At 43.6% G+C, this 26165-nt stretch overlaps 1 protein-coding gene across 2 annotated transcripts in view; it reads right to left on the reverse strand.

Annotated features, from left to right (window-relative positions):
* The window catches only part of USP12 (ubiquitin specific peptidase 12), a 111216-nt gene extending 88847 nt beyond the window's left edge, over window positions 1–22369 (reverse strand). Inside the window, exon 1 of one of the 2 annotated variants that reach the window (XM_055245243.2) lies at window positions 22135–22369. In XM_055245243.2, coding sequence (XP_055101218.1) covers window positions 22135–22182 — 48 coding nt within the window. In that variant the 5' untranslated portion in view covers window positions 22183–22369. The remainder of the gene's footprint in view (window positions 1–22134) is intronic. The other variant, XM_063619260.1, reaches the window with a different exon arrangement.
* Between the last annotated feature and the right edge of the window lie 3796 nt (window positions 22370–26165).

Below are 26165 nucleotides of genomic sequence, written 5' to 3' on the forward strand. Positions count from 1 at the left end.
TAAAAAAAATGTGCACGCATTGTGGTAGTAGAAAAACAACTGCCACCCTCAAAATGTCCACATCCTAATCCCCAGAACCTGTGAATTCAAGTTGCAGAAGGAATTAAGGTTGCTAAAAATCAAACGACCTTGAGAGATTATCCCGGATTACCCAGGTGAGCCCTATGTAATCACAAGGGTCTCGTAAGTGAAAGAGGGAAGCAGGACAGTCCCTGTCCGAGGGAGGTAATGAAAGAAAGACTGGCAAGTCATGGCTGGCTTTGAAGATGCTACAGGGGCCAGGAGCCAAAAGGCAAGAGCAGCCTCCAGGTGGCAAAGGCAAAGAAACAGTCCCTTCTGCAGCTCCAGGAAAGAACACAGCCCAGCCAGACCCACTTAAACCTCTGACCTCCACAACTTTTTTTTTTTTCTGATGTCCACAACTTTTCTTTTTGAGACAGAGTCTCCCTCTGTCGCCCAGGCTGGAATGCAGTGGCACGATCTCCACTCACCGCAAGCTCTGCCTCCCGGGTTCACGCCACTGTCCTGCCTCAGCCTCCTGAGTAGCTGGGACTACAGGCGAGTGCCACCACGCCCGGCTAATTTTTGTATTGTTAGTAGAGACGGGGTTTCACCATGTTGGCCAAGATGGTCTCGATCTCCTGACCTCGTGATCCGCCCGCCTTGGCCTCCCAAGGTGCTGGGATTACAGGCATGAGCCACTGCACCCGGCGACCTCCACAACTTTAGAATAATAAATTTGTGTGATTTTAAGCCGCTAAACTTGTGGTAATATGTTACAGCCTCATTGGAAACTAATGCACACACAAACTGGTCCATTTTAAACATTACAAATAGAAATACAAATAGAAATAAATGCACTCTAATATCCCTAAAAATCTGAAAATTAAAACTGTATCTGGTTAGTTCATCTAATTTTCAGAATCCTGTGCTTAAGAATTTGAAGTTGCTTTTTTTAAAGCACAGGAGTAGTAAATATATAACCCTGAGGTGGAACATATTAAAAAATGGAAAATAAGAGAAGAACTACTTTGTCAAGTTTTAGTGTATAATCAGGTAAATCTTATTAATTATAGTTCAGATGCAAAAATCTGTTAGAACTTCATGTGCTCATTCAGTTGTAATATCACAAAATTAAGTCTAGGTGCGCAAAAGGTTCAACTTAATTTGTAAACTTTAGCCTGCCTAAATGTATGACTTTGGGAATACAACTATGAAAATATTCTGAAAATGTAAGTTTATTTCTATGTAGCTTCAAATATAACATAGAATAGATGTACATTCTCTTTCAATGTCTTTAAAAATATTTCTTAAAAAACCCTATAGAAGCAGTGAAAACTCTATTCTGAAGCCCTAATGAAACACTGGATCTAGGCAATGATTATCAACAGTTGCTAAAAACCATGAGGTAAAAAGCTGCCAGCAGCTCCATAACAGAAGAGTCATTCTGACAATGCCAGCCTCATCATTATAAAGAGACATGACATTCCACTGCAAACCGGAAGTACACATCACCTAAGTTTTTCCACCATCACTTGTACCCTGACTCCTGCAAGAGAAAAAAAAAAAAAATCAAGGAATCTGGTTCAGGCCTCTTAATCTACCAGATTACAGAAAACACACAGGATGGAAGAACATGTTAAACATCACAAAGGGGATGCAACTGGCAAAGCGCAGAAAATGAAAAAAGCTATGGGACAATCTGATTTCCTCAAAAGATAAACTGTAATACAAAAGAAACAGGGATCCACATTTAAGAGATATAGTGACAAAATGCAACAAACATTATGGATCCAACTATAATCATCTGAGACAATCAGGTAGTTTCAACAATGATTGGATATTTGAGTATTAAGAAAGAGAGGCTGGGGGGCAGTGGCTCACGCTTGTAATCCCAGGACTTTGGGAGGCCGAGACAGGCGGATCACCTGAGATCAGAAGTTTGAGACCAGCCTGGCCACCATGGTGAAACCCCATCTCTACTAAAAAAAATACAAAAATTAGCCGGGCATGGTAGCAGGCACCTGTAATCCCAGCTACTCAGGAGGCTAAAGCAGGAAGAATTGCTTGAACCTGGGAGGTGGAGGTTGCAGTGAGCCGAGATCACACCACTGCACTCCAGCCTGGGTGACAGAGCAAGATTCCGTCTCAAAAAACAAAAGAGAGAAAAAATGATTTTGTGGTTGTCTTTAGGGCAAAGAAGCATCTACACCTACATTGGTAACAGCATGATCCGGCAGCAAAAGCACTAGACTAAATGTGGAGAGGTCTCAGGCAGAATCCTAAAATCAAATCACTGGAGTCTGAAATAATCTATTTGTTAATTTCCTTAACTGTAAAACAGACTACTCCTCCCTATGGGTCCATCTCATAGATTTTAGTTTTTGTTTGGAAAAAATGAACTAATAATAACAAAGTAATCTGAAATGTAAATACTGACATTGGTGAGGTTTCTTCACAGCAGGTATGTTACAAAAATATATTCTGTGTAATAGTTATTTTCATTAATGTGGTAATCATGTTTTGTTGGTTTTTTATTTTCAATAAATTTTCTAGAAAACCACTTCTGATCCCTTTTTGCTTGATAAGTTTTATATACATTAAGCTAAAAAACAGAATGCTGTAGTTGAAATGGACCTAAGATCACAGAGGTGTATATAATCCCGTCATTATATAGTGGTGTACATAATTCCCCCTATTTACTTTGGGAAAAAGAGAAGTGGATGTTCTAGGTATGATCTCTCACACTTTCCTTTACCCGCTGTATCAGAAGTACTTTTCATTAGCTCATTTTTAGCAAAAATGAGTTCTGTAAGCTACAAATGTGATTTTTAACAACATATACATGCCTTTAAAAAAAAAAAAAAAACCTACCACAAGTTTATAGAAGATTTTTGCCTAAACCAATATAAACCCAATCAATTTAACAAGTTTGAGGACAAAATTACTGAAACATTAAATCTTGTAAGTAATTTTAATCACTTAACCTTATTTCTCTCTTTCTTGTTATTTTAATTCTCACTTCCTCGCCAAGCCCTTTGTCCTCTTCATTTTTCTCCAAGTTACCTTTCAAATTCCACCAGGCTTCCCTCCCCACCACTCCCAAAAGCCTTCCTTCTCCAGCTGATGCAGGCCTCACTACAAATACCAGTCTGTCTTCCCTGTACACATCAAAATACAGCTTATCAAGTTTGTATCAGTTTACATTATTATACACAAAGCTGGTCTCCCCAACTAGACTGCAAGCCCTTTGAAGTTAAACAGCTTTGCATCTCTAGTGTCTAGCACATAACCCAACTTAATGAATATTCGCTGACACTGATTGCAATGGACCTGATTGCGCCATTAGTTTTATCGGGTGAATTGTGTTCCCTAATAAAGTACGTTTAAGTCTTAAGCCCCAATATCTCAGAATATGACCTTATTTTGAAATAGGGTCTTTACAGAAGTAATCAAGTTACAACGAAGTCATTAGGGTGGACCCTAATCCAGTGTGACTGGTGTCTGTGTAGAAAGGGAAAATCTGGACACAGACAGGCATAGAAGGAAGACAAGGTGGAGACAGGGACACAGGGAGAATGCCATGTGAAAAGATTGGAATGATGCATCCACTGCCAACAAACCACCAGTAGCTAGGATAGACAATGCAAGAGTCTCCTCACAGCCCTCAGAAGGAACCAACCCTGTTGACATCCTGCTTCTGGACTTCTAGCCTACAGAACTGTAAGACGATAAATTTCTGTTACAGGCGTGCATCACTTAATGACAGGGATACATTCTGAGAAATTGATTGTTAGGCAATTTTATCACGGTGTGTATGTCATAGAGTGTACTCACATAAACCTAGATGGTATAGCCCACTACACACTTAGGCTATGTGGTTCTAGCCTCTTGCTCCTAGGCCACAAACCTGTACAGCACATGCTGTACTGGATCCTGTAGGTAACTGCAACACAATGGTAAGTATTTCTGTCTCTAAACACATCTAAACATAGAAAAGGTACAGTAACAATACAGTATTATAATACACACACAGTTTCTGGTACTTTGTTATGGCAGCCCTAGGAAACTAATAAAATTATTGTTTAATAAAATGAAAATGTGCAAACAGTATTATATAACCAAAACTTTCAATATGATAGACATTGAAGATCATGGGAAATTAAAATGCACACAAGAGTTTTGACATGGAATGAAACATGATGACAACCAAAAATATACACTATATGTTAAGTGAAAAAGCAAATAAACCTCCAGTTTTAAATTTTGGGGGGAGTGGGGGGTGACATACACACAATACCTCATGTTTGTATATGCACAGGTAATGTCTGGCAATAAACACACACACATATCCCAACTCCTTCTAGCAATTACTTCTTGGGAAAGGGTGGCCCCTCCTCCTTATAAGAAATGAATTTTTTAAACTCACACAATTTTGCACTTTTAAAAATAGTAAGTGGTTTGGTTTTTCTTAAACTTCTAAAATTGCAAAATTAAAAGAAACCACCATTTCTAAGGTAATCGGATATCACATTTTTCTTTAAGAGTACTACAGTTAAACCTGAATAACGTAATTCTTTTAAAATCCTCACTCTGGTAGTTCAAAAAACAATGTATCAATTACTAAATTACAAGTGCATATCTACCATCCCATTTTTTTTTTTTTTTTTTTTTTTTTTGAGACGGAGTCTCGCTCTGTCACCCAGGCTGGAGTGCAGTGGTGCGATCTCGGCTCACTGCAAGCTCCGCCTCCCGGGTTCACGCCATTCTCCTGCCTCAGCCTCTCCAAGTAGCTGGGACTACAGGCGCCCGCCACCACGCCCGGCTAATTTTTTTTTTGTATTTTTAGTAGAGACGGGGTTTCACCGTGGTCTCAATCTCCTGACCTCGTGATCCGCCTGCCTCGGCCTCCCAAAGTGCTGGGATTACAAGCGTGAGCCACCACGCCCGGCCTTACCATCCCATTTCTAAAAGTTACCATGACATTATATTTCAGAGTCCCTATTAAACACGAGCTGTTCCCAAAAACGTCAGGAAGAAAATAAGATTTTTCAAACACCATTCCATTTGCATCAAGCATATAATTCTGGTGTTTTACAAGTGTTCTATCATTCAATTTCATTTCTCAACTAGGCCACACCTATTCAATCCAGCCTTCTCTATCAATATCCAGTAACATTTGCAGAGGGCCTTGTTAACTTTGATGTCAACCAAAAATGTACCCAAATATCCTAACTCTCTTTAACAATCTGTTCTAGATTTATCATCTATACATTTATCTAAACTCAAACTTTCCTACACCTTTATTTTTTATCATTGTGAGATCTGAATCTGTGAAATGCCTAGCAATAGCATCACCAAGTAGCCACTCAATGTCAGACTCATATAAGTTCCTTGGGAAAGCTAAAATTACAGAAGTCACATTCAACTTTACAAGTCGGGGAAGATGACCTAAGTCATCATTAACATAAAATGGCAAGAACATCACAGTAGGCTATTAGCACTGAAATGGTATACTACAACCCAGTTTCAGAGATGAAAAGGAAAGACAGTAGACTATTAAAGCAACTAACATCTGGGATGAAAATGTGTGACACAAGAGAAGCTTTAAGGACACAAGGAAGTAAAAACCTGAAAGAGCAGAACTGCGGAACACTTGGCAGGAGCAGTAACCTGAGCAAAGGCAACTGTGCAGTCTTTAAAGAACGAAAATACCCCCTTAAATACATACCATGTGTCAATTATACCTCAGTAAAGCTGGAAAAACTCAATAAAGAAAGAAACTAGAGAGAACAAAAAAGGTGACAGATTTCACTTGTATCTTTTTAGTTAAAAAGGGCAACATAATGTCTCCAATTAAGACAATGATACAAATGTCCAAGCATTTTTATCTGGCTAAGGTTTGATCCGTATAATGAGAAAACAACCAGAGTACAAGCTGCTTCCTTTTAGTTTTTCATTTGCCAAGTAAGTGAAGGCCTCTGCTTTAACCAGTCACATGACAATGGCAGGTCCTTGTTCAGCAGGGTCCCCTGTGGAGGAGATATAAGCCTCCTCAAATTGAAAAAGAAATGCAATAAAAACAAGTGAAACTAACCAGTAAACTTAAAAAAAGTCAACTGTCTTTAAAAAAAAAAAATGCAACAACAGACAACGAAAAGATTCTAATTTGCCTAGCAGAACCAAAAGCACAATATTTTTGGTTTTGTTTTTGGTCTGTTATATCTAGTTTTTGAGCCTCTGATGTTTCAAATTTGTTCCAAATTTTGTCCACCTTTACATAAAAACCCTGAGCACATCAGTCTGAAGAAATTATCAGCTTTAAACCTCTAGGTTCATCAAATAACAAACAGTGAAACCATTTGATTCCTATTCCTCACCTGTTCTTGAAAGAACCAAAGCATCGTGTTTCTGCTTTTTTTTTTTTTCCTTCAACCTTAAGTTACAGGGTACATGTGCAGGATGTGCAGGTTTGTGACACAGGTAAACGTGTGTCATGGTGGTTTGCTGCACAGCTCAACCCATCTCCCCGGTTTAAGCCCAGCATCCATCAGCTCTTCTTCCTGATGCTCTCCCTCCCGCCATCCTCCCCAGAGGCCCCAGTGTGTGGTGTTCCCCTCCACAAAGCATCATCTTTCCAGGCCATTAAGTCTGAAACCTTCTAAACATTATATCCCGTTTTGTGGAAAAGAGGATCCTCCTGCTCTATTAAGACATACCTCCTAACGCAAACTTCAAAGTCCCAGCTACCACCCCCAAGGTACCACCTTAATCATCCTGCATATGAGTCTCTTCATTAAGCAAATTAAACAAACGGAACCTTTGCAACATCAGCAAAGAAAAACTGTGAAACAATATGCCAGAGAAACAGCAGAAATAATTTCTTCAAAGTTATAACTGCTAGATTTTTGGACTAAGATAATCACATACAAAGCAGAATAAATGTTCATCTACAGAATCTCAAATTATAAATGTATTTTCCATTCCAAAGAACAAAAGTTGTGTATTTTATTGTCTCCTTACCCCTACAACTTAAGTATTTTATGGCTTATTTTACTTGTGCCCAGATGGGCTCTAATTTTGAAAGTCTCTTTTCAGGGATCCCTGAAAAACCCAGGTAGATCAATACTGTAGAAATAAAGGCAATTTACTCGCTATAATTTTATACCTTTAAAAAAAAATGTTACTAGTAGGGAATTACAGTGTTTACTGACATCAGAAATTAACTACAGGCCAGGTGCAGTGGTTCACGCCTGTAATTGCAGCATTTTGGGAGGCCAGCTACATCGCTTGAGTTTGAGACCAGCCTGGGCAACATGGTGAAACCCTGTCTCTACAAAAAAATTAATTAAAAAGAAAAAATAGCTGGGCGTGGTAGTGTGTGCCTGTAGTCCCAGATACTTGGGAGGCTCAGGCAGGAGGATAGCTTGAGCCCGGGGGGCAGAGGTTTCAATGAGGCGAGACTGCACCACTGCACTCCGGCCTGGGCAACAGAGCAACCCTCTGTCTCAAAAAAAAAAAGACAGCCACTCATGAACTGTACATTCTTAACATAGTAAAGATTTTAAGGGTAATCTAAAACTTTGCTTCATGGATCATTAAAATACTCATTTTCAAACTTTGAAATGACTACACTTTGTCAAAGGTAACTTGTGAGCTCCGTTACAACTCCTATAGTCCACAGGATCTTAACGTGCTTTCCATCCCTTCCTCTTTAAGAGGGCATGGAGTCTTACCAACAATGACCATGTATGGGTGATGTTGATATGTATTTATAGTACAAAGGACGTTCACATGTGTCATCTCATCTGATCTAATGGGGAAATTATTATTCCACTTCATAACTGAAACCAGTTAAACGGCCTACCCAAGTGAAAATAATTAGTGAGGACTCAAAGTCACACACACAGAGATACGCCGCTGAAAAGTCAGGAATAAAAATTCCCCAATTTCTTGTTTGAAAAGGAGTAATTTTGTCTCAACCATCAAACCTGCAACACATTGCCCTGTAGATGTCATAACGAGTTTGCATGTCTAGAAATTTGGACCCCATCCCTAGCTGCTGCAGGGTTGACTTTAAGCTTCCTTTTCCATTTTGTGAAAATGGGGCTAATACTACCTAACCTTTCCTAATTCTGAATGGATCTTCAAGATGACAGATACAGAATAACAACAACAACAACAAAATAAAATTAATGCTTTTGAAATATCTCAAAAAAATCTATTGTTGATTTTCTTAGGTGTGACAATACTATCGTGTTACTGTTAAAGAGACTGCCCTTTCATTTTAGGTAGGTTTCTTATTGAGCAATATTTTGTTTTTTGTCCATTCTGATAGTTCCTTTAATACAATGAAGATAAGTCTGATCCGTTTGTATTATTATGATTAATGAACTAGAAGAGCTTATTTCTTCCACCTGTGTTTTCTATCATTCTTTTTCGTTTTGTTTTTCCTATTTTCCTTCCCTCAGTTTGAATGGTAACGTTTAAATGTCTGCTGCTATGGAAGCAAGAAAATTCACTCCTTGTGTGGGTGTGTATTTATCATCAATTTTTTAACATGTATATACAATCCAAAATTTTCCAATAGTGGTTCTTTAGTTGGTTCTTAAACAAGGAGGCCCCTAACAAGTTTTAACAACTCACTGAATTGTCCTTGTACCCCACCCATCTTGTTTTGTTGTCATTTTATCTTCTTAAAAAAAACACAAGCAAATTTTGAAAAATCAATGTAATTCAATTTACCAGCATATTTTTACCAACTCCATTGTTTCTTATATCCTCATGACTGTCCTCTGGACTTACATTTCCTCAGGCTAAACACACACTTTAATAATCATTTTAATGTGAATCAATACTTGGTAAACTCTTGGTACTTCTTTAAATATGCCCCCTTCCTAGTCTCCAGCCTTATTGTTCACAAGACCCGCTTTCACGCCAAACCACCTACAGAGCCTAAGAGTAACACATTATCTATTTACATCTGGTATCCCATCCCTCCATGTCCACATAATAAAGACCATTCATTTTGCAAAGTTCAACTCTCTTCTAAGAGGCTTTTTCCTGAAGCCCTCTTCTCTCTCCCAAAACCACCTTCTCTTTCACATATAATTACCATTGCTTATACCAGTAAGAAAAACATCTCATTGTATGCATTTGTTTTATACATCCATCCTCTTCTACAATACTGTAAGTAGAGCTGGTTTTCAATCTTGTTCTCATCAGGACACACAGAGAAAACAGTTTATGTAGAGCCCACAAGAATACAGACATAGCCAGGTGCAGTGGCTCACACCTGTAATCCCAGCACCTTGGGAGGCCAAGGCAGGAGGATGGTTTAAATGTAGGAGACAGCCTGAGCAATAGAGCAAGACCTGTCTTAAAAAAAAAAAAAAAGAAAAGAAGCTACAGGTAAGACAGGTAAGTCTGCTCTTACCAGAAAGGGACTGGCTAAGGGTCTCCTATCAACCCAGATACCTCCAGGCTTCCCAGGGGTCAAGAGGATTACTTCCTCAGCACAACTATAACCCACTCAGGACACACTGAATGGGAAGTTCCATAAGACCAGAGTTTATCACAGTCATCTTCATGTTCTCAGAACCCACATGCAGCATGATATAATGTAGGTCTCCATGAATCCTTCCTCAAAGTACTTAAGAAAAAGCACTCTTTACCCCCACAAAAAGGAAAAAGAATAAATCACTAGCATCAGGTAGAGGCTTAGTAGGTCACTAAAATAAAATCAAAGGCAACAGTACTCTAACTCTACTGAAAGATATGATTTAAACCACCCTTTACAAGTAGAGAATGCGTGGATGGTTCCTCTACCCATGAAGCATTTCAATTAAGAACACCTGTCCATTATCACTGAACTAAACATCTACTTCTTGTTTTCAGTTGGAAATAAATTTTTATGGGTACGTAGCTTTGGACATGTGGCTCACTACAGAAAATAAAGCAAGCTTACACATCTCTTCTTTAGACATAACATACTGTTTAGAAGCAGCTAATGGTCCTTCTGAAAGAGAAGCAGCAGCAAGGCATAAGCCAAGGAACAGAGAGGGCTACAGCACCTCACACAGTGGAGCTCTATATTAAATTTCTTATACTTTACACTATCACAAAAGTCTTGAGTTTTGCTGTGAGAAAGCAAAGACTTACTAGTTTTTCTTCCTAAATAAATGTATATGAACTGCCACTCTAACCTCCTAAAGCAAATTCTGCACATAAGATAGCAAATGGTCGAATGTTATATGTATTTTCAACAATACTGGGCCTCCAATTGAGAGTTTTCAGTTCAGCAAGCATAACTCTTCATAATACAACTCTTCACTTACTACTTTCTCCCAACACCTTTAAAGTATGGTGTAGATATGTAAATATCCCTCTTCTAGACTAGGAGATAGGGACTGTAGGTTTTAGACAAGATATCTAAGAGCAAGGTGGGTAAGTTCAATGTAAGCTAACAAGAGATGTTATTCCCTTGTTATGCTTCCTAAAGGATAGAGCATAAGGAAATTAAATATAATAATATGGCCTCAGTAAAGAGAAAAATCTGAAAGAAAATAAGTCCTGAAGCTAACTTGAATACACACACCTTGTTCCAGTAATGACAAAAAGCTGGTGTGCTTTTTTTTTTTTTAGTATAAAATAAGGTAAGATAGATTTTTCTTCTAAAAGTATTAGATTGGTGCAAAAGTAATTGCGGTTTTTGCCATTCTCAATTTATCTAAACTTGTAAAATATGTTTGAGAATGTCACAAATTAGACCAGTTATTTTTGTTCCCAGACAAAAGAAATAAATTATTCTATAAACTATTCAAAATAGACAAAGAAGACAATCTACATTCTCAGCTTTCATATTATGAATTAATCCACTCAATTTTAAAATAAATTAGTGCTTTCTCAGGGGTATATACTACTAATAAACTAACGTTTCTTATAATGAAAAGGAACTGATGATTGTATTTCACAAAACAAATTTCCATTTTGGTTAGTATATGTTGAGCTAACAAATTAATTAGTAGTGCCAATGAATACTTTTTACCACAGGGAGGGGAGCAAATCATGTTAAAGGGTAGTAACAGCCAACATGACACAGTGATTACCATGGACCAGGTACTAGTCAACAACCCTATGAACTAGATGTTATTTTACTCTCACTTTACAGGTACAGAGAAGTAACTTGTCCAAGGTCATACTCATAACTAAAGAAGTAAACGTGGAACCTCAAAAAAATTCAAATCCCTTAATGGTACTGGCAAAAAAATGTGTCAAAAATTAGCAAATAGCTTTGTGAATTATTAGCCTGTTGGTGACTAAAATGGTGGTATCAGTAACCTCCAGTTTTAAAGAAAGAAAAATATATATTTAGACTGTAAAACTAGGAAACTAAGTGAAATTCATGCTTAACTATGTCTGATTCTATGCTTTTTATATTATCTAAAACATAATTAGAACTCCTAAGATGTTCTAGAAATGGGCCACAGAGCAAAAAAAAAATAGCAATTTTTTTTAAAAAAGAGCTCCTAAAATGATGAAAATGATACCAATAATCATTTATCAACTATTAAAGGATCAGAATTTTAGATCTAGAAAGAGACAAGCATATAAGGAATATCTACTAAAGAGTGTCTAGTCCAATCCCTTTATTTCACAGATGAGAAAAATTAACTCGAAGTTTTAAGAAACTTTCCCATGTATACACATCTAAATGTCAAAATCTGGACTAGAATTTACCTTCTGGTCCAACCGCTCTTTTTATTATACCATGCTGTCAAATACATAATAAAATACCATATTAAGTTTCTGGAATAGGGCTGCTAAAAGAGAAACCGAAACAAAATTAGATTATTTAAATCTAAAAAGGTTTCTGGAAAGGAATTATACAAAGTATACAAATGCTTAAAAGATACTTCCTGAGATAATAAAAGTTTCAGAAGAGCTAGAATAAATATGAGTTTAAAGGCAGGAAGAAAGGAATTTGGTAAATGACAAAAAGGAGGCAGACTCAATTTGGGGGGACTTGATCAAAAGTCTAGCAACAAATAAGGCAACAAGAAATGTGACATCATCTCGCTGAAACTGGCCAGCGTGGATCGTGGGAGGGCAGATAATTAACCTACTTTGAGACCTACTAGCCACTTATTAGCAAAAGGTGGAAGGAGAAAGTCACCAGAAGGTAAGCAAAGCCATATGATATAAAATAAGACCATAATATTTATACACATGCCACACAATTGAATACGGTATTTAAAACTAGAGTTTTCAAGCATATTAAAAATTTCAGATCATAAAAAGTCTTATATTTGTGATAACTAAGTGCCTAAGATTAGAATAAACCACCTCTTATAAAATTCCATTTCTGCTAACTATATCACTTTACCCTCTAATAATCATTAAACATATAACCTGTCAACGCCCTAGTACCCTACCACTATGCTTTATTGGGCTAATCTCACCACCTCATCATTTTATAACATTAAACTCGTGTTCATCCTAAAATTGGACAAATTTTAGGATGGGCATGAATGATGATAATGATAACATGATAATCATTCATGGGAAAACAGTGTAAAATTATATCTAGGGAATACAACTCAAGTTTTTTAAAAAGTTAAAATATACTCTGGCCAGCCTGACCAACATGGAGAAACCCCATCTCTACTAAAAATACAAAAATTAGCTGCGCATGGTGGCACATGCCTGTAATCCCAGCTACTCAGGAGGCTGAGGCAGGAGAATCGCTTGAACCTGGGAGGCGGAGGTTGCAGTGAGCCGAGATTGCACCATTGCACTCCAGCCTGGGCAACAAGAGTGAAACTCCGTCTCAAAAAATAAATAAATAAATAAATAAAATATCCTCTGGAAGGTAAAAATTGACCTTCCTTTTGCTTTCTTGGATTTTTTATATTTTCCAGATTTTCTATGAAAATGTATCATTTTTAATGTCCAAAATGTATTTTAGGCAAATTCAAAAGATGAGTGGGCTTAAATAAAACTTCTATTAATACTTCTTCTAAATGTTCTCTCTCCACCAAGCTCAAACATTCCTTTGACCAAACATTTATGTAATAGAAGATTCCTTATTTTTGAGGTTTTATTTTTTTAAAGGCTTAAGAAGTTTAAGTTTCGTTCCCTTCTTAAATTAACAGAGCAAAAATTAGATAAGTAAAACAATGGCAACTCACATTTGAATGCTCCTATCATAGAAACCTATTTTACTAATAAAATATTCATTTACAAATAAGAAATATTTTATTAATAAAAGAACTACATCCACCCTATTTCTTGAGAAGGAAAAAGAAATTTCATTATTTAATATAATACTCGTTATATGAAGAGGTGACTTTCACACACACACACACACACACACACACACACATTCCCAACAAAGCATGGGCTTTGTGGCTTGCCCCAGCTTTCCTTTTTTTCAGTAGTAAGGATAAATAGCACTGACCACACATATCCTTACCTGGATCCCAGTGAGACTCGAGCAGTAAGAAAAGGCAAACATTTTCCATGTATGTCCTTTCTAATTTGTTTTTTAAAATCGTGTTATTAAAACAGAGCAAACAAAAAAGAAAAGACAGCCACCTTCACCTGTGCCTTTCTTCAGCAAGTAAAGTTTACCATGCTCAGAGTGCTGTGCTAGGCACAGGCTTTCTCAGAAGTAAGCCCGTCGGACTCTCCTAGCACCTACCTTTACCAGCTTTGGCCTCATTACCACCATGTTCTAAAGGATCTAATCTCATGCCTTTGTAACCGAGGGTGGGCAAGCAGCCAGGCCAGTGCCACCCCACGATCTAACTCTACCCACCTCCTGCACCAACAACTTCTCCGTTGTCCAGTCCCCCTCCCAACAACGCCTTCCTAACCATGACTCCTACAACCCAAATAGGAAGAGACAATAATGATCAGAGGCAGAGCTAACATTTATGGAGCTAACAGTAAGTAGTGCCAGCCCCAAAAGCAGGGGCTGCCCTGACCACTACTGCATCCCCATGACGGACCACCCGGATTAGCCACCTCAACTGCAAAACAGAGCCCCTCTACGTGTATTCTGTCACTTTTCCCATTATTTCACACTTATTAAGTATAATATTAAATATCAGGTAGGGAGGTACTCTGTGCCAGGCCCTGAAGTCTGAAACTACTTCAAAGGCAAAATAAACACTATGTGATACTGAAAATGTATTATTTCATGGACAAATTAAAAACAGGTATTTCAAGAGGTACCCTTGAAAATGTACTCATTGCAATCTAAACATAATCACTCATTTGGTTCAGGCTATAATACTAACTTATGAAAAACAACTTTTACTAATTTTCACATGTAAGCCGAACACTAGTGATCTAAAATAAGACACAGCTGAAGAGAATTGTTTTTAACAGTTACTTAACCCAATTAAGGTATTGCAGATTTGGCCAGGTACCTTATTTTGACAAATGAAAAAATTATGTACACTCAGTATTTATAGAATAAAATTTCAACTCATCCTAAATGTTTTCACAGCTGCTAATTCTGATAAGTGTTCTGTTTAAGTCCAGCCCATCTTCTCTCCACCATTACACACACACACAGCCACATCATCCCTGCTTCACCCGGCATACCAGGAGCCAGGAAAGACTTTGGAAAACTTTTATACTGAATGCAGAACTTGGTACTCCAGATCAAACTGCAGAATTAAATGATAATCCTTCCCCTTCAAGGCCCTCACAATTGAGTAAGAGTTCTAAGAAAAATTTACTACACAGTAAGTATGATTAAGTGCTACTGAGATTACAAAAATGCCATGAAACTGTATGAAGCGGATGGAGGGTCCGGTTGGACAGGGGTAGGATTATTCAAGTAATGCTCCCTGCTTAAGAGACAGGCACACACACTCGCCGGACAAGGAGGATAAGGGGTGTGGCAGGGAGGAGCGTTCCAAGCCTAGCAAAACAGCACCTACAAAGCCAAAGAGGTATCTTTGCTTTTCAATTTTGTGATTCTCAGAGGACAGATGGCAATTTTCTTTAAAGAATAAGACTGCAAATTACTTTGAGATATTTAGCACTATTTGGGGGTACATTCGAATGTATTCAAATATGAATAGACACACCCAATTTTAATAGTACCTTTGGAACAATCTCATTTGGCCAGACATTTTCTGTATTTGCCAACAATACACACGCCCCACATGTAATTAATTTATCTGGGTGGAAGCCCTAGAGCGAGCTTCTCAGTTTGACATCCTTGAGATCAGAATCCTACTTAGTAAGTGTGTGACCCTGGCAAATCCCTGTGTCTCACTGTCCTAATCTGATTACAGCATACATTTATTGTTTACCTGAATATTGTTTGTGTCCATGAGCAAGAATGTAAACACCAAGAAAACAGGGGCTGCCCTGACCAATACCGCATCCCCAGCACTCAGCCTCGCCTCCAGCACTTAGTGGCTAAATGTATACTTGATATACAGTACTTGAGTGAATGAATAGTCGGTGAAGAGTATCACACCACTCCTGAAATCTTAGTGTTTGACAATGAACTATGACCCATACAATGTGTGTAGCTCAGCCATGTGGCAAAATTGTCACTGTAAAAGACCTAATTATCGCATTCCTTTTGAAATTGACTAAGATAATAATTGGCGTATCTAAAAATAATTAGCCCAATCCTCCAAAATCATTTTAATATAGTCCATTTAATACCAATGCTTTCCTAAAATGTAAACTGTGAGAAAAAACAATCATCCAGTTCGGAAATGGAGTCTTTAATGATTCATCCTTCAATGATTTCTTAAAGAGTGGCTCTGCAGGCTCAGACTAAGACCACCCACGCCACACCGGTTGCAGTCAAGAGATCTTTATTGGAGGAGTCCGAGGGAGAGCCGAAGCGGAAGGGAAGAGAGAGAGCTCTGCGGCCTCCGTCTTTCATGCCCGGGGACGTTATGTGGGGGTTGCTGGTTGGCTGAGGGGCTGGGCCTAGGCCGAGGCGGGAAGGCGGGACCTCTGGTTGGCTCCTTTTTGGCGGGCCTGTGTTGGGGAGGAAGAACCTGGAACCAGCGCCATTAGGGTGCTCCTGTTACCTAACATTCCTCCCTTTTTTGTTTCTTAAGAAGTGGGGAGATGGGCGTTGCCGTTCATCTGGCTACTTCCTGCTGAACGGGGGTGTCGTGGGGAGGGGTATGGGAGGACTGCAGGGGCACAGCAGGAGCAGGAGGCTAAGTAGTAGGGCGCTGTATATGAAGACTTCTTCGGCCTTGAAATCCATGAAGGTTCCTTGAAGGTATAAGTCATCTAGGGCTGAGAGCCAACCGAAGGGTAGGGAGGGGTTAGGGATGAGCCAGGAGTTGTGGCGGAGGGTCTGGAGAAGCTGCATGAAGCGGGTTGTCTGGGGTCTGCGTGGCTTGGCTGCTAAAGTATGTGACATCCTTTTGGTAGCTAATCCTCTTCAGTGGCTAAAAGCTGGTACTGTCTAATGAGAAGCTGGTTAAAAGTTTGGTTAGAAATGGAGGAAATCTGCTGCCGCATGAATCTGACAAGGTTACAAATGCAGGGCCCGAAGGCGAGTAACGGCAAGATGGCTGCCACAGGACCTAGAAAGGGAAGAAGCCATGTTGCCTAACTCCAGAGGTGGGTATAAGAATTTGAGATGCGTTGTCTGATCTCAGAAGCTTTTTCCTGTATACGCTGGGCAGCATCTTGCACTACCCCTGACTGATTAGTGTAAAAACAACACTCTTCCCCTAAGAAGATGCAGAGTCCTCCTTTCTCAGCAGTGAGGAGGTCTAGGCCTCGGCGGTTTTGGAGAGTCTCTGCTGCTAAAGAGTCTATTTGGGATTGTAAAGTAAGAATAGATTTCGTTATTTCTTGCAAACTGTCTGAGAAATCCTTTGAGAGTGTGTGGTAGTAGGATAATGAAGTTGATAAACCAGCTATTTGGGTTCCTGTAGCAGTGGCCATTCCTAACCCTGTAAGTAGGGGTATTCCTTGTATGGCTCTCCGCTGACCGACTTGAGCTTTGAGGGGTACTGATAAGGTCTGATTTCCTGGCGCAATGTTAATGTGGGGGCTTAGAAAGACTAAGGTGCAGGTGCCTGTCCAGTTAGTGGGGAGGCAGATATAGGTCGACATTCCACATAAGAAGAATATGCCTTGGCTAGGTAGACAGAACTCGTTATGTATGTTAAAAAGGTGTGTGAGTTTGTTGTTTTCATTTTCCCATACTCCTAGAGTACTTGCTAAGGTAGCTCCAGTGAGCGGCTGGAAAGGGGTATTGGGAGCAAACTGAGTGGCTCCCTGTGTTTTATTTTCCCATTGGAGAAAAAAACGTTTTGTATCTACTAGGAGCCATTCGAGAGAGCGATTGAAAGAGGGGATGAGAAGGCACTCACTAGTGGTGGGGGCGCTGCTGCAGGGAGTCCAGGGGTGAATGGTCACGCGAGTATGTCTGCCATCACAGAACCTGGACTGTTTGTTGAGCAGGGAGGAGGTGATGATTTTGGGGGGCCCAGAGAAGCGGACAAGCTGTTTGAATGGAGCTGTTTGGGTGACTTGAAAGTTACTATGATCAATTGGGGCTTGAAGTTGTAGGGTGTAATTACACTGATGCGGTGGTAGGTGCCCTAGAGGCAGGCCAGATGACAGGTTGCGTTGTATGCATAAAGGGGCTTGGAAAGTTAAAATAGTATTTGTGGTTACAGGGCCGTGTATGGGCTTTTCATTGCTTGTGTAATAGGTGAGGTTGGAAATGTAAGAACGTAAAAGTTGGGTTGCACGTCCTGTTATGGTATCTTTGGTCCTATCAGATATGGGGAAGTCGGCTAATGACTGCATGTTTAGAAGTTGGAAAGGGTCTTTTCCTTCATAACGAGGGTGGTAGGTCAAGTTGGTGAAGACCCAGTTTTTTGCAGGAATGGGAGTGGCAACATAGCCAGAGGTTGATAGAGAGATACACAGCCAACAGTCATTTGCCAGGGAAGGATTGGACTGGTTTAACAGAGTGTGAGTTAAGTTGAGAGTCTTGTAGAGGTAATTAGGAGCTAGTGAAAGGGGAGGGGTGGTTGTATGAGGTATCCAAGGAAGTAGGAGGGATACATAGGCAAAGAGCAAATAGGAAGGTAAAGAGGATGCTCTGGAAAACGAGATCATTTTATCTAGTCTGAGTTCTTTCACTTATCTTTTTTAAGGAGGAAGCGGTCGTTCCTCAGGATCAGTGGTAGGAGCCTTTTTAGTCTGGGATGTTTCTTTCCAAAATAGGAGGTGCAAGTCCTCCAATTGCTCACAGGTGTCTTGGGATTCCTGAGCTGATGATCCTGCAGGTTCCTCAGGGGATGTCCAAAGTTTAACTCAGGTGTGGTGAATAACTTATGGGAAAAGAAGTGGCCTGAGAAAGAACATGATAAAGGCGGGGTAGTCGTTGGACATATGGTCTGGCCTTCTACCCCGACTATGGGAGGGCCAGAGGTGGAGACAGCGCCCCAAAATTCCCGGGAAACCGAGAAGGTAGCTCTGGTGTCGAGAAGGAAAGTTACGAGGCGCCCATCTACCGTAAGAGGCACCCTGGGCTCCTGTGCAGGGATAGTGTGCGTCGGGGGAAGAGTCCCAGGGCCCCGTCAATCGTCAATGGCCAGTCCCAAGAGATCGGGGGCAGGGTTGGGGTCTGGCCCAACCCCCCTCCGGGAGGTTGGGGCAGTCGACGGCCCAGTGACCGAGCTGGGGGCATTTTGAACATGGCTTGTGTGGAGGCCTGGGATTAGGGCACTCATGAACCCAATGCCCTTCTTTGCCGCACTTGAAGCAGGGTCCAGGGAGCTGACGGTGGGCAAATAATGGCTTACGGTCGCCAGTGTCTATAGCTGGCCAAGTAGGGGCTCGAAGAGCTTGAGCCAGCATTTGACACTTTTGCCTCCTCGCCTGCTCATCACGGTTATGGTACACCTTGAACGTGGTGGCCAAAACCTCGGTCTGCAGGGTGAAGGGGCCTCTGTCTAGCTTCTTTAATTTGGCTCTAATGTCTGGGAAGCTTTGTACAAAAAAATGGAACATGAGAAGCTGCCTGCCATCGGGGGCTGCTGGGTCTATGTTAGTGTATTGCTGAAGGGCCTGTGTAAGGCGGTCGAGAAAGGCGGAGGGGTTTTCATGTTTTTCTTGTACGATTTCGTGAAGTTTTTCAAAGTTGACTGCCTTTTGGGCTGCCCTGCGGAGGCCAGTTGCTAGGCAGGTGGCGAAGTGGTCTCGAGCAGCGATGCCATTTGGGGAGTTGTAATCCCAGTTGGGGTCTTGCTCAGGAATGGCCTGCGCCGCTATGGGTAGGGCTGGGGTAGTCTGGTGAACTTGGTCTGCGTAAGTGCGGGCTTGCTCCTAGACCTGCCTGCGCTTCTTGAGAAGGAGGGTGTTACAGAAATTTTGATATAAGAGGTGGAGTTAGAAGTGTAAGAGCCTAAGCGTTTATAAGTTAGCCATAGAGAAGAGAACATGGACATAAACAATGCCTTCTGCCCCTGCAACTTCTCTAAGAGGGGCGAGGACGGAAAGGTGTGATCTGGAACCAGTGGTGGGAGGGCTGAGCGGCGGAGGGGAGGGAGCTGGAGAGGTTGCGGAGGAAGGGGAAAGAAGAGAGAGGTTGGGGGAAGTGGTAAGGGGCGGGGCCGCCGCTGGCCGGGAGGTGGCCGAAGGGTGGGGCTGAGGGTGGTGATATGGAGTCAGGATCGGAGGGAGAGGTTAGCAGTTTGAGGGCAGCGATAAGATGTTGAGGTTTACACAGGGGGCCGTGGGCATAGGGGATCTCTTCCCATTTTCCTGTTCGCTCACAATATCCAGAGGCCTATAAGTGGGCCATTTATTTTGGTTATTTAAGGGGTATGTAGGCGTTTTGGTTTGAGGTCGATTGCTAGGCCTAGGGCTGACAGATTAAGAGGCACTGTAGGGGAGAGTCGGCCGGCAGGGATGCGGAGCCTCCTATTGTGGGGCTACGAGAGGATATGCAGTGAGGGCTAAGTAGGGCGTCCCCTAATAGCCGAACACTGCGACGTGACTCAGCTTCCGGTTCCGTCGTCACCAAAGCGGAAGGACTGAGGGGCCAACCATGGCCGAGGACCGTGGGCCACCTGGTACCAGGATTTTCGGAGCGAGAAAGGGAAGGGACCCAGGCCGGAGACGCGAGGAGGAGAGGGAGAAAAACTCCGTTCCCTGCAGGCCGAGGCGGAAGTGAATGATAGGGGCCTACCACTGCCGTAGGGGCGTCGGGCAAAATGTGTTTGTCACGGGAGCAGCTACGGTCTGGCGATTTGCCCGAGAGGTAGGCCTGGGAGGGGAAAACTTACCGAGATGAGGCCGGTGGTGGGCGAAGAGCTCGGCGAACAGGAAAATGGGCGAAGACTGACCGGGGCCTGGTCTGCGCCTGAGAGGGACTGGGGTCCCACCAAAGGCGGGGAGTCCCAATCCGAGTCACAGCACCAATGAAAGAGTGGCTCTGTAGGCTCAGACTAAGACCACGCCACACCGGTTGCAGTCAAGAGATCTTTATTGGAGGAGTCCGAGGGAGAGCCGAAGCGGAAGGGAAGACAGAGAGAGAGCTCTGCGGCCTCCGTCTTTCATGCCCGGGGACGTTACGTGGGGGTTGCTGGTTGGCTGAGGGGCTGGGCCTAGGCCGAGGCGGGAAGGCGTGACCTCTGGTTGGCTCCTTTTTGGCGGGCCTGTGTTGGGGAGGAAGAAGAACCCGGAACCAGCGCCATTAGGGTGCTCCTGTTACCTAACAATTTCTTTAATACTGTCGATTTTATGTCCACCTGATTTCAGCCATTTTTTGTACTGTTCCTCATCGTGCAGTAGAGAATCTGCTTTTTAAGGCATCGTTCAGATCTGATTCACCACTCCTTAAAGAAAAATATATACAATGTACCACCCTGTAGATGGAAAATTTCTTGGGGATCTCCTATATGAAATCAGTTGCATAAATAGGGCCAGTGAGATATGAAACACAAGATTTCAGAAGTCTCTAATAACCACTAGGCCCACGTTGCAAAGAAAAACTTTTTTCGGTGATGACTCATAAATTATGATCCCTACATATAAGCTCATGAGGAGCTAATGAAACGAATTTGTCTCGTCATGTGGAAAACTGGTCCTTCTGGCCACGCACAAAACACCAAGTTTTAAACACGCCCACGTTTTGCTTAATTCGGGACTTCCAGCGGGCATTAGCACTTTTCCCTTACAGTCTATTTAAACGCCCTAGGAAAACAAATACCATCGCCTTGGCAGGCAGTCCCCGCACAGACAGACCTAGCTCCAGCGACATACAGATGTGTTTGGTGGGCTGAAGTAAACAAATAACAGGAAAGCTAATGCTGCTTTTCAAGATTAACGTGCATTCCCAGAGACAAGACTGCCACCTGGACACACGGCTGCAAACGGGAGAGCTCGTGCTTCTCAGAGAAAATGGAGATAATTTCAACAGTACTTATTTAAAGTTTCCACCTTCACACACGCCCCTTTCCCCCAGCGCAGGGTCAGGGACTCCGCCCAGCCAGCGGCGCGAGCAAATCTGCACTTGACTTCCGTCCTCTCCCAGGCGGGAATAAGCGCTGCCCGCCCCGACCGAGACCCTTCCTTCCTGCCCGCCGACCCTCACCCCTCCCGGGGACCCCTCCCGCTCGGCGCGCGACCAGAGAGAAATGGAGCCCACGCGGCTCCGCCCCCCCTCCCCGGCGACCCCGGGCCCGGGGCCGCGCTCCGGCTCGCGCGCGCCCACCCCTCACCCCGCCATAGGCCGGGCGCGCCTCGGCCCTCGTCCCCGCGTCCCGAGCGGACCCCAGCAGTTCAGCCGGGGGCTCCCGGAGGCCGGTGCCCGCCCCACGCTGCGTCTGGCACGGTCGCCCCCTCACCGCTACCCTCGCGCCGCCCTGGCCCACCAGGCGACGCCCCCTACCCAGCCGCCTGGGCCGCTCACCCCCGCGCTGCCCGCCTGCGCGTCGTCCAACCGCCCCCGCCAGGGCCGCCCAGCCCGCCCGCCCCGGGGCCGCGGGCGGCCACTGGGAGAGGCGGGTCCGGGGCCGCGGGCGGCCACTGGGAGAGGCGGGTCCAGCGCCGCCCGCCTGCCCGAGAGGTCCCGGCTGCCCCCGCCGCCCGCTCGCCGCCACCTACCATGGTACAGATAGAGGCGAATTTGGAGACTGTCATTAGGATTTCCATCCGGCCAGCGCCATCTTCCACCCAATCACGGCGGCAGCGGGCGGGGGAGGAGGGGAGCCGGGCCGCCCGCTCGCACCGCAGCCCGCGGGCGGACCCCGAGCCGCCGCGGACCCACGCACCGAGCCCGCTGGGCCGCCGCTGCCGTCGTCGCCGCCGGCGCTCAGGCACTCCCGGCCTCGGGCCCCAGCCCCCGCCTGCCGGCCGCCGGCCCGCCCCCGGCTCCGCCCCGGCGCAGGGCGCAGCCGCTGCCTCCCGGCTCGCGCCTGCACGAGAAGCCGCCCACCGCCCACCCCGCCCAGCGCAAGGGGAGCGGGCTCCGCCGAGGCCCTAATGCCGGGCCTGCCAGGCAGCAGCGCGGCCCAGCGGCGCAGCCCCGCCCACCCCTCGGCGCCCCCTCCGCGGCTCGCGAGCGCGAGCGGGGGAACTCCGGTCCGGCCCCACCCCGCGCGCGGCAGAGGGCAGGACCGAAGGGGGGCACCGCCTCCTGCCCGCGTCCCTGCGGTCCTAGAGCCGGGCGCCCGCAGACCCCGCGTAGGAAGGGGCGCGGTGGGGTGGCGGCGGCGATCCGGGAGAACCCTGGAGGGGACCCGCTGCGACACCCACCGCGGGCGAGGGGACGGCGAGCCCCCGCTGCCCAAACAGAAAACGGAGGTCGTGATCTGGGTGACTACGGGCGGAGTGGGAGGAAACCTGCTCTGCACAGTTAAGATAACCCGGGTATGCGTCCCAAGCACTTGGTTTGTTTCTTTTTACGTATATTGGATGAATCACCGGAGTCAAACACAACTTAGAAAAAGGCAAAATAATTAAACAAAAATGAAGGGGCAAAGAACAAATTACACATGTTTAACTCTTTGAATTAAGAAGAAAGATAAGTAATGGGGGAAGGAGAGGAGCGAATCCTGCTGGCCTGTTGGCGATAAATTTATAATAGGCTTCTAAATATCTGCATACTGAGCTGCAAAATAGAGAGGATCTCAAGCCAGCAGTGATGATGATATTACCAGAGACAGGAAGCCCGCAAGCAAAAAAAATGCCCTGTGAGACATCCTTAGGCAGTGCTGGCTACTGGCATGGGTAGTTCCTCTTCTCTCCTTTTATAAAATTCATATTTGCACCCTGTTCTTCATGCCTGGCAGCTCAGCTTTATTTTTTCCTATTTGAGAAAGTAGCTCAAGTGAGTAGAATAACTTCATAAATTATTATGTTAGAAAGCTTGTGATATTTTCTGATTGGTGAACTCGTGCTGGTGTACTTTTCTGGGTTCCTCTAATTCAGTGGGGTTGAGGATCTGAATTCAGGCAGAGCTGTAAAATCAGAGAAGTGCCTCACCTCACGGGTTCAAAGCACTCAAAAACAAAACAAAGCATTCAAACAAAATTTAAGTGAAAAATAGACTTCTGGTACATGAATACTGTTTCCATAGTGATTCCATTATAAGCTTGCTTGGGGGGGAATGCAGATTGAATATAGCCAAGTCCCATGGTAGCCGGCCTGGTTCTCCAAGCACCTGCCTCCATGGAAGCCAAGAGCCCTGATACCCCAGCCAGGGGCTTCCCTCTCTAGACTTGCAAGCATCACCCACCAGAATTATTTCTTGCTCTTATCTACCCCCTGTTTGGACAAGGGTTTCTACATCTTAGACTTCTAGGGCCTACCTGGGCCTTGTCCAAATGTCACCATGCCCATCTGTGTGCCCGTCCTGATAAATAGCTTTGGTCATCCTGTCCTTCCCACTTGCTGTTCTATTCCAGCAAACAGATCTGATGTGCCAGAATTTTAGACCTGCCTCCATCCCGCTAACCACCCATATGCCTTCTTGTCCATTAATCCGAACATGTCACAGGAACAAAAGCCACTGGCTTTACATATAAGTTTATGTAAGAACAAGACTTTGCTAAAATGAATTTCTAGGCTGGGTATGGTGGCTCACACCTGTAATTCCAGCACTTTGGGAGGCCGAGGCAGGTGGATCACCTGAGGTCAGGAGTTGGAGACCAGCCTGGCCAACATGGTGAAATCCCGTCTCTACTAAAATACAAAAATTAGCCGGGTGTAGCAGTGCACGCCTGTAATCCCAGCGACTCAGGAGGCTGAGGCACGAGAATAGATTGGATCCTGGAGGTGGAGATTGTAGTGAACTGGGATTGTGCCACTGCACCCCAGCCTGGGTGACAGAGTGAGACTCTCTCAAAAATAAATAAATTTCTAGGCTGGGCACAGTGGCTCAGGCCTGTAATCCCAGCACTTTGGGAGGCTGAGGCAGGAAGATTGCTTCCAACTTCCTTGAGACCAGGGAGTTCAAGACCAGCCTGGGCAACATAGTGAGACCTTGTCTCTACTAAAAATAAAAATAAGTGGTGCATGGTGGCGCATACCTATAGTCCCAGCTACTTGAGAGGCGAAGTAGGAGGATCACTTAAGCCCGAGATATCCAGGTTGCAGTGAGCCATGATTGAACCACTGCACTGTAGCCTGAGCAACAGACCGAAACCGTGTCTCAAAAATACAGCACAGTGGCTTTCACCTGTTGTAATCCCAGCACTTTGGGGGGCCAAGGCAGGTGGAGCACTTGAGGTCAGGAGTTTGAGACCAGCCTGGCCAACATGAAGAAACTCTGTCTCTACTAAAACTACAAAAATTAGTTGGGCATGGTGGCAAGCACCTGTAATCCAAGCTACTAGGGAGGCTGAGGCAGGAGAATCGCATGAACCTGGGAAAAACCAGTGAGCCGAGATGGTGCTACTGCACTCCAGCTTGGGCGACAGAGCAAGATTCCCTCTCAAAAATTAAATTAAATTAAATTTTAAAAAGTAAAATGGATTTCTGATAGAATTATCTGGAGTCGTGTCTAGTTGATGTTGGAGCCATCTACATTCACAGGTAAAGTCATGAAACCTAATCACAGAGCCTCACAATGCCTTGTCTCCACAGCCTATGGTCGATTGGAGAGGCACAAACTTAAAAGAGACATACTGAATCTATGTGCTAGGTGTTGTACTGAGTGTTCTTTACCATATGTAATGCAGTTGGAGAATAAGTTTGGGTGAAACTCCACACTTTTGCACCCTGAGCTTAGAAAGGGTAATCTGGCTTTAGAACACAGCTTTACAAAGAGCTTCCCTGTGCCTAGCAAAAGATGAGTTTTTGTACAACTGACTCCTTTTTGGCCTTCTTGAATATGCAAACTACAAAATATGCCCAGATGCCTCAGGGACCAGGCAAGTAAATGAACTATGTCCAACCTTAATCCATTTAGTCAGCACAGCATTTTATAATTTTTTCATCTGCATACTCTTACACAATCCTACACTCTCCAGTTCCTTACAGTCTGCCTCAAATTTTCCTTTACTCATTTTGTTCAACAGTTTAACATAAGTCACTTTATTATATAGTTCTGCTGCCTCTTTTCTCCCTGAAGGCATGTGGGTTTATACCAGCTCACATAAATGAGTAAAGCTTTGCTTGTGATGGGTTAGGAAAGAAAGTGGTGGGGAGTGGTCCAAGAAGGGGTGTAAACATTTTATCTAATCCTCACAACAACCTAATGAAGCATGTGTTACGATTATCCCCACATTTAGATAAGGAAACCAAGGCACAGAGATAACTTTTCCAGGATTGTACAACTAGTAAGCAATGGAACTAAGGTCTGAACCTAGCTCCAGGAGCCATACCCGTGTCCACTCTACTACACCAGCTTTGTAAAAGTATTTTATTTTGATTCTGACAGGATGAGGTTGAGAGGCACGACTCCTTTTGGACTTGCATGAAGGTTTGAGCTACAAAAAAAAAAAATACTCAAATAGATATTTGTTTCACTTTCCTCATCTGGAAAATAAGGGTAATAATTATGTTACAACGATAAAACATGTTTCAAATAGTGCCTGGCGCTCGACACAAAATGGAGAGCTTAGAATGGACATTCAAAGTCAACTTTTTTTTTTTTTTTTTTTTTGAGACGGAGTCTTGCTCTGTCGCCTAGG

Source organism: Symphalangus syndactylus, chromosome 15 (assembly GCF_028878055.3).
Source record: "Symphalangus syndactylus isolate Jambi chromosome 15, NHGRI_mSymSyn1-v2.1_pri, whole genome shotgun sequence".
Classification (NCBI taxonomy): Eukaryota; Metazoa; Chordata; class Mammalia; order Primates; family Hylobatidae; genus Symphalangus; species Symphalangus syndactylus.